A 9,466-nucleotide genomic window follows, 5' to 3' on the forward strand; every position below is an offset into this window, starting at 1 on the left:
AGAATACAGTTAACATATAGGAGAGGCAGGAAAAAAAAGTGCTCTGGATGTCCTGAGGAAAGAGATACAATCACTCATGCCTGGAGATTGGAACAGATTTCACATATGTGGTGGTGGTGCTCAAGGGAGTTCAACAGATGGTGCCTGGACAAAGGCACAGGGACCGAAAAGTACTGTCGGAGTGTAGAAGTCATCAAAGAGTCTAGTTTGGCTGGAGTTTCAAGTAGTGTAAAGGAGAGTCATGAGATAAAACTGGAGACAGAGATTAATTCCAGTTTAAAAGGGACCTCACAGGGCATCTAGTAATTCTAACCCCCTCATTTTACAGATGAGGACACTGAGGTCCAGGATGGCCAAGTGACCTGCCCAGAGTCACACTAGTATCACAAGTAGGATTTGTGCCAGGTCCTGTCACTTCAAATTTAGTGTTTATTCCATTGTATCATACTGCCTCCTTGAGCTTTATGGAAATTATGGAGAGTCTCAAGTGCTGGGCTAAGGATTTTGTGTTTTGTCCCATAGTCAATAAGAAACTATTGTAGCAGAGAAAAACTAGAGGGAGGGAGACTAGTTAGGCTACTGGTAAACCAGGTGAGAAATACTGAAGGCCTGGGTTAGGGTGGTAGCAATGGGAGTACAAAAGAGATAACAGAAGCAATCAATGGATTTAATGACTAGATATGGGAAACATGAGAAAGAATGAGTTAGAAATGATTCTGATCTGGGCAGAGGGGCAGAGTACCTGGCGTTAGGTTGCTGAAGCCTGACCTTTGACCTCCCCTTTCCTTCCCCCTTCAGTTCTATCATGCCTGTGACCAGCCTGGGGTGGCTGTGCTGTGCATCATGGACTATGACACACTTCAGTACTGTGACTTCCTGGGCTCTGTGGTGTCCATCTGGGTTACAATCCTCTGCATGGCTCGAGTAAAGACTTTTGTGAAATATGTAAGTGTTGTTGAAGTCGGGGGACCTTTCAGCTCCTTCTAGAAATCCCTCAGGGCAGTTTGGGAGAATGGGGAAGAGCAGGAGATAATACCCAGAGAGCACACTCTGTACTGTTCCCTGTGAGGGGCTGAGGAAAATATGAGCATCTAGACTCTGTCTTGAGAAATCACGCTCACATGAGACGCTTTTAAATGACAACCATGCACAGGCAAGTGGAAAGGGTCAGTGAAACTGGGGTCACTGTTGTTGAGAGATCAAGGGAAGAACAGTCACTTTGGTGGCATTTAACTCATTTCCTGAAGGGAGGGAACTCTGATTCTAGGCATTCCACAGCAGAAGGAAATAGTACTTGTTAGGTGGGGTTGGGATGTACTTAAGAGCACCTTCCTCCCGTAACCTCCCATTCTGCTAACCCACACCCTACCTGCCCTGCTCCCCAGCTTCCTGGTACAACTTTTTGTGAGGTGGCCTTAGACAAGATCAAGAAGCCAAGCTAGTCAAAACAAACGAGTGAGGAGGAAGAAGAAGAGCTGTTTTTCTCTTCTTTTCAGCCATGCGGAAAGCCAGCTGAGAGGAAACTCCCCTTCTCCTGCCCTGAGGTTTTCCATGAGTATGGGGCAAGGCTACTGCTCTAGAAGGCATTCCTGCTGCCAGAGCCATTTCTTGTATTTGCCTCCCTGATAGAATGCCCTGGCAAAGACCTGGCACCAGGCCTAAGGGCCACCAACATCTTTCAGTATAGTATGATGGACTGATGTAATATAATGGAAAAAACTGGATTTGGAGTCAGAAGAACCAGATTCAAATTCTGGCTCAATCATTTAGCAGCCATATGACACTGGGCAAATCGCTTTACCTCCTTAGATCTTAGGGATACTCCTCTCTGTCCTCCCTACTCACTAGGCTGTTGGGAAAAATCTAGTGAGATAGTGTGTCTAGATGCCTGGATCACCTGACAGATGGGAAATGAATAGCTAGCTCCCTTCCCTAGTACCTACTCCAGCAAAAACATGAAATTTGAATCAAAATAATGATCAAGACATCCATTGAAAAACTACAGTGACTTCCTTTACTCCAGAACTACACAAAAAAACAGAAGGCCATGGGAAATATGGAGAGAGCTGCCAGCATCAAACAAGCCAGTAGCCAGAGACTGCAAAGAGCAGAGATTTCCCAGGGTGGGGAGCTTGGAGACCAGGGGCTTTGGCATAGCACTGATCAGAGTGGGACAGCCTCAGCAGAGGGGCTCTGAGTCACCTAGTGCTGCCTGTGATGTCCCAGAGGGCCCTGAGGACCCAGTGCTCTAAACCTCAAATATCCAGGTGGTCTGACTCTGGAAGATAGAAATTGGTGCAGGACCTAGGGAACCCAGGGTGAGACCAAGCAGTGCCAACTACCTCTCACCCAGAAGTACAGCAGGGGGCAAAGCCAGCCTGGTACAAAGCCCTAATTCAAGAACTAAACCTAGAGAGATGAATAAACCAAAGAAGATCCCAACAATATAAACAATTATTGTAGGTCTAGAGAATCCCTAAAAGAAAAAAATAACTGTAACAACTGCAGATTTAGACTCAAAGTAAAAAAAAAAAGGATTTTCTGCAAGGACTACCTGACTGCCTACAAGAAATGAAGCAAGATATGAAAAAATGAAATAAAAGCTCTAGAGGAAGGACTTGGGATGAATAGCTTAGATGAAAAATTGGTAAGCCTTATCCAAGTAACCAACTCCCTAAAAACTAGAATAGACCAAAGAAAGAATGATCTTATGAGACAAGAAATATCATAATAAAATCAAAAGTAGTGTGACCCTTTCTGTACCTCTCAGAGGGCCCACATCCTACAGGAAATGCTGAATCACTCAGCTAGGATTAGGAACAGCAAGCACGGGTTTAATTCTAATGAAGGAGCAGGGTCAGTGATAGGAGAAAGGGGGAGACCACTAGCTCCATGCCTAAAGCATCCCAGTACCTGGACCTACCTCACCCTAGGCTTTGTTTGTCTGGGGAGGGGAGAGACACAAGAACGGCCTGCATTTGGATGAGGCTTGTCAGTGAGCTAGGTCTTTGGTGTGATTTGCTAATCCCTGAGTGAGGACTAACCATCCCCTCTTAAGTTCAGCTTGACCTCTCGCCATGGCAGCCCAGAAGTTCTTTGGCTATTCTTGAGTCAAGGGCTTCAAGAGTCATCTGGCAGTCTGAACCTGTATCATTTCAGGAAGAGGGTGGGTACCCAGACCTAGGAATTAAATACCCGGTCAGCAAGTGTTTAGTAAACAATTACTTATATCAAACTTAACCCTCACAGAACTCCTCATTTTGTCCTAGCTTGCCAGCATACATAGTACCAACCAGGTAACCAACCAAATGCCAGATCTTCAAAGGTAGAAGTGCCTAAAGGATGCAGAGCAGACAGGCTAATCAGGGGAAGCCCCATGGATAGGGTGAATCCTGGGTTCAGTCATATCTTGAAAAAGGACATAGATGTATCCACCTTGCTTTCTGCAGTCACATATTGTATCATCTGATGGCATAATAACTTTGTTCTGGGGAGCTGGCTTCCCCATCTGCAAGTCTCCTCTACAACTTCACTGTGGTGGCCATTGTATTCCTATAAGATTTAATTTTCCTTTCTATATTATGGGCAAGTTCCCTGACCTCAGCTTTAAGAAGTGAGGCAGGAAAGATTTTGAAGCTGGATTAGACCTTAGAATATAATTGGCTTTCAAAGTGAAAGGAACCTCAGAGGTTCAGTAGTCCGAGCTGTTCCTAAACAGGAATCCCTTCCCCTAACAAGTGGGGAACCTCACTGTCTTCTGAGCTAATCGTTCCACTTGGGGGTAGCCCTAATTGTTAAGATGTTTTCCCTTAGGTAGAGATGACACGTGGATTATAGGATGTGGAAACAACCCTTGGAGATTCTTTAATCCAACCACCTCATGTTAGCAATGAAGAGACAGAAAGAGAGGGAGGCCATATCTAATCAACACTGTAGAATGTGAGTGCTGGGGGCACAGGCTAAAACTGATGCCCGATGGTCTGTTGGCATTCCCCTATAGGTGCTCTTTGTCCTGGGGACCCTGATCATTGCAATGTCCCTGCAGCTGGACCGAAGGGGCATCTGGAATATGATGGGCCCCTGCCTCTGTGCCCTCATTATCATGATCAGCATGTGGGTAAGGATCCTGCAGGGTGAGTTGGGGGCTAGGAAGGGAACCCAGGCCCTTGGAATTCCACATTCTTTTTGAGACTTCAAATTGAGCTATTCATTCTGGCTGAAGGTATCTTGTCCTGCATTATTTCTTCTTTGATCCTGTGAATCTCAACACCTAGGGTAGCTTGGTGGCTCACTATACTCATTCTGTAGTACCCCCCAAATCTCCACTGTTACCCTGAATCTGTCTACATTTGCCCTTATCCTGCTCAAACTCAAGCCATAAGAGAAGTGAGCAATTTACCTGGAATCAGGAAAACTGAGTTCAAATTTAACTTCAGCTGCTTACTAGCTTTATAACCCTGGGCAAGTCATTTAACCTCTATTTGCCTCTGTTTTCTCATCTGTAAAATGGAGGTAATAACAGCAGCTACTTCCCAGGGTTGTTATGAGAATCTATTGAGATAAATGAAAAAGTGCTTGGCAGAGTGCGTGGTACATAGTAGGCACTATATAAATGTTAGCTCTTATTATTTGCTATGTTAAGGCTAGCCAAAGTTTAATGTTGAAATCTACAAACATTCAGATGGTATTAGAAATCAGTGCTATGGAGTTATGAAAAGCAAAAGAGTCTAGAACTAGGGATCTCATTCTGGTTCCTAACTCAAAGTGTCCAGTAAAAATAGGCCTGTCATCATTTGTATGTAGCTCACAGATGGGTAGATAGATAGCTCACTTGCTGTCTCTTTAGGGTTTACAAAGTGCTTTACTTACAGCAACCCTACACGGTAGGTAGTACAAGTAATACTATCCCATTTTACAGATGAGAAAACAGATACTCTCCAGGGAATAGGTTTACCCTTGTCAAAGGTCTCTACAGAGAAGCAGGAGAGCTGCTCAGGCTTTGACAAGCCTCCTTTCCACTATTTCTACTGCATTGCATTGTGCATAGCACAGGCCCTGGCTTTGTTTTTTGTAGTCTTCAGGTCATTATAGGCCTATAGTTTAATTTAACAAGCATTTATTAAGTGCCTATTAACAAGATGTTCATCACCAGTTTCCCCCAGTTCACAGAGCAAACCCATTTATTTACAGATCAATTTCCCTCTGAGGAGGTCCTTGACATAAGAACAGTAAGGGGTCACATCCCAAGGGTTACCCCATAGAGAGTCCTGACCAAAAGTGTATCCTTGCTTTTTAGCCTTTGCCATGACCAGTTAACATAAATAGATCCTATATCTGAATGTGGAGAAGCCTTAAATGAGTCACTTTTTATGGAAGATTAATTTCTCCTGGTCAGTAATTCCCAATTTCAAAACTGGCTAAGAAGCCTCTTTCAAAGTCTGAAGTGTCCCCTCCATGGCCTAGCACAGTATTGGAAAATAGTACACATTCCATGATAACCAGCTGAATGACTGGCTGGAGAGAACATTATCCAACTCCCTCGAGATCTGATGAGGGTCAGGAATGTAGGATATTAGGGGGAGAGGATGCCCATGGAGCCTGGGCAGAAGCTCCTAATGTACTTTGTGTGCTTCCAGGGTGGCCCATTGACTGATGTTCCTTTGAGGTTCCTCTACCATTGATCAGCCCTGGGCTAAGGATGAGGCACTGAGACAGACAGGAAGTAGTGGTCTGAATGAGATGGGTCTGCAGAAGCATAATCTTGGTGACCCTCTTAGTTCAGCTCCCGGATGAAGACAAGTGTGTCAGAGTGAAAACAACATTGGACTTGGAATTCATTCAAGTTCCTGACTACCATATCCTAGTTATAGGATAGCTAGTTGCTCCACATCTGAACCTCAATTTCCTCTGTGAATTGGGGATAATCATTTTATTACCTACCTCACAGGTTCAGTGGAAAGTACTTTGTAACTAAAATATTAATATAAGGAAATGATACTGTAATTCCCTTGGGGACTTGCTAACAACTACTCCCAGCTACCTTCTTGTCATTCCCTGAAGATGGAAGAGAATCCATGGTTTCTGCCCAACTACTCTGGCATTTTGTTCCCAGTGAGTAGGGTGACATTTCATAACTAGGAAGTAGGAATGGGGATCGAGTCCCTGATTCCCTCAAGTCCTAAGGCAGGGGGTCCCCATCCTCTACTCCCTCCCCATCTGTAAGGTCCCACATCGTACTTTACAAAGCTCTTTGCTATCTGAATGCTTAATAAATACTTCTTGCCTTGTCTTGCCAATTGTTTCTCAGAACATGGCAGCAAATAAATTATTAATCCTCATTTGACAAAAATGAGCCCAAAGAAAGGCCAAAGAGACTAACTTAAACTTACACACACATTAGTCACTAGGATCCAGATCTTTCCCCCAAAGCAACGAGACCCTCTTTCTTTGGTCATTAATATATCACTTCTTGCCTTTTCTCGTATGGCTTAGGTATACAGATGTATTCATCGCCATCACTGTTATCCCACATCATGGAAGCGATGGGCTTTCTACCTCCTCCCTGGAATCTCTCTGGCATTTGTGGCTATTGCCATCTATGCCTTCATGGGGACCAATGACAACTACTTCTATACACACAGCATCTGGCATGTGCTGATGGCCAGTAGTGTGGCTTTCCTTCTACCCCCTCGTGACAAGAACACAGAACCCTGGGCCTGGTCACAGAAGCTCACCTGCCGCTACCAGCTCTGTAAGAACACCCAGGAGGAACTCTATGCGGTGACATGAAGTTACCAGGCCAGTTCTTCTGCAGCAGGGACTGCCAGTGATAGGCTGACTCCACCTGCCTTCCAACTCAACCCACAGCTCCCACTTTTCCTCTCCAAAAATAAAGGAGATATGCTTCTTATTTGATTTCTGTCTGAATAAAATTGTCCTGAGTGTGGTTTTTCTGTTTCTGCCAAGGGAAGAGATATTCTCTCCCTCACCAAGTCCAGTTCTGAATCCCACTTCTCTGCTCAAGAGACCTAGGGGATCTGGGGATCTGCTATCATGACACCTACATGGCACTCTGCTTGGGACCAGAGCCTCTGGCCCTCCTGACTGGTCAAGGGTAAACTTTTGGTTTGTTGAGAGATCAAAAGAAACCCCATGGAGACCTCCAGCTCCCTAAGCTGTTGAACTGTGCTAAGGGGTAGAACATAGCTCAACATTTCAGGCACTCAGCAAGTTTGGGGGCAGGTCCAGAGAGAGAGACTGAGTAGGAGAGATGGAAAGATGAAGATGAGTCTACCTCTTTCCCTTCCCTCTATGAGAAGCAGAACCAGGACATGCACATTCTAAACTCTGAAGGGCTGGTCCTGGCCTCCAGCTATCACAGCTGAGCCCTAGGGCTTACCCCATCTCATGCTCTCCCTAACTTACCTCTGAGACTGAAGGAGCCAGCACTTTAGATTAGGTTGTGTTGGAGGTTTCACTATAATCTTTGTTCTGGTTATTTCCTAGTGTAGTTGCCCCTTTTGGGGCCCCTCCACTCCTACTTTCCTGAAGCTGCTGGGCCCTCTCTGCAGAGAGGCAGCTGTATCCCTTAGGGCTAGGTGAAGGAGGCTAACTAGGGGCATAGTGTGTGTGGCAGCCATTGGTATGGTGTCTAGAAAGATCACAGGAATCAAGACCAAAGCTTCTGTTCATGGGGTTAAGGGCAAGTCAGTGAAATGGGATCAATAGGGAGCTATGTAGAGAGCATTCCCCATGGGGGATTTTCTTAGGCGCTGTCATCCTGCAGAGAGACAATTCTGTGTAATGGATACAGAGCCTGCTTCAGTGTCTAGAAGAAATGGCAGAACCAAGTTCTCCAACTGATACTGGCTGTGAACCAGAACAAATCACTTTACACCTTAGTGCTCTAGGCAACTCTCTTAAGTTACAGAGAAGGTGCCACCTTATAGTACCAGAGGAAGCTCCCTATATCAATGAAATCATAGGTCTGGTCTCTGTCCCCTCTACCTCTCCCTACTGTCATCCTTATCTGTAAGGATGAATCCTGGAATAGAGCTCAGGCTGAGTTCAGGGCTGTCTGGAGTTGAGACCAGAGGCAATTCACTTGCACACACAGGAATACTTATTTCTTCATTCAGTGTATATTTATTGCTCCCCTATCATGTGAAAGGCTCTGGGGTAGGTACTGGACTAAATCAATGACCTTGACTTGAATTAATACTGTTAAAACTGTTGAACAAAGGTTTAAATTTTAACCTAGAAGTAGTTGAGAGACCCTTGAGCTTTTTGAGCAGGGGAATAATAAATTAGTCCTATGCTTTAGAAATATCCATTTGGCAGTTGTGTGCTAGGATGGGAGAGAGAAGAGAAGCTAATTAGGAAGCTATTGCTGTAAGTGATGAGAGCCTTAATTAGGGTGGTGGCCTTATAAGTATAGAAAAGGGGAAGAATTTCAGAGATGAGGCAGATATACAATTGATGTAATTGACGTGAATTGGCAACTGACTATAAGAAGTGAGAGAGAGAAAAGACTTGATAATGACTTGTGTTGCAGACCTGGGTGACTGGAATTATGGTGGTACTTGCAACAGAGAAGTTAGAGGAGAGGGTTTGGGGGGAAAAAAAGACGAAGAATTTTGTTCAGAACATGTTGAGTACAAGTGCCTCTAGGATGGGATATCCAAATGGAGACATGCAGCAAAGCTGGACTTTGCAGGTCTAAACAGGGAATAAAGATTCAGGAGTCATTTGCTTAGAGATGCCAGTTTGGAGCCATGAGTATGGCTTCAGATTGTTATATTCAGATTGTCAAACGTTTAGCAAGAGAAGAGGGCCAGAGCTTATTCACTTCTCAAAGTTAGACATCCTGCCTGTGTTTAGGTGGTGGTAAAAAAGTCACAAAGGAGATTAAAAGTGTGAGCAGAAATAGGAGAACCAGCAGAGTATAGAGTATCTGAAACCCAGTGAAGCAGACTACCAGAAAGGGGGATGGGGGTGGTCTGCCATTGTCAAATGATGACTGTAGGTCAAGGTGGATTGAGAACTGAGATTTGGGCATAAGGAGGATGCTGGTGACTTCAGACATCCAACGGTTTAATACGAATGATCTCAGGTGGCTGGGCCAGATCAGGCTTGTAACTTCTTAAAGGAGGAGGCAGGTGTGACCTGCTGAGTTCCACTGAGGGCGCGTGGCGCCTCCAAACCAGCCACCCCGGGGAGGGAATGGGCATGCAACACGGAAGACAGCCGAGGTTGAACCTAGGGCTTCAGGGAGGGGACCGGAAGGCGGCAGCTCCTCCCAGCAGCCAGGTAGCTTCCGCTCGCACTCTCCTCTGAAAGCAGCCTCCCCCACCTCCCCTTCGCGCCCCGCCCCTCCAGCTCTGTCTTCGGATACGTAAGCGTTTCCCACAATCCCCAGCGGGGGCTAAGGGCGGGGCCGCGACGGAGATGGACAGCTCTCCCAGCC

General features: G+C 45.5%; 1 protein-coding gene across 1 annotated transcript in view; it reads left to right on the forward strand.

Moving 5' to 3' along the window:
- PGAP6 (post-GPI attachment to proteins 6) overlaps window positions 1-6,915 on the forward strand; it is a 30,295-nt gene extending 23,380 nt beyond the window's left edge. Inside the window, 3 exon segments of the mRNA XM_021006568.2 lie at window positions 799-945; window positions 4,001-4,117; window positions 6,493-6,915. Coding sequence (XP_020862227.1) covers window positions 799-945; window positions 4,001-4,117; window positions 6,493-6,789 — 561 coding nt within the window. The 3' untranslated portion in view covers window positions 6,790-6,915.
- The last annotated feature ends 2,551 nt before the right edge of the window (window positions 6,916-9,466 follow it).

The sequence above is a fragment of the Phascolarctos cinereus genome, unplaced genomic scaffold, assembly GCF_003287225.1.
Source record: "Phascolarctos cinereus isolate Bilbo 61053 unplaced genomic scaffold, phaCin_HiC Scaffold_4;HRSCAF=312, whole genome shotgun sequence".
In the NCBI taxonomy this organism is placed as follows: Eukaryota; Metazoa; Chordata; class Mammalia; order Diprotodontia; family Phascolarctidae; genus Phascolarctos; species Phascolarctos cinereus.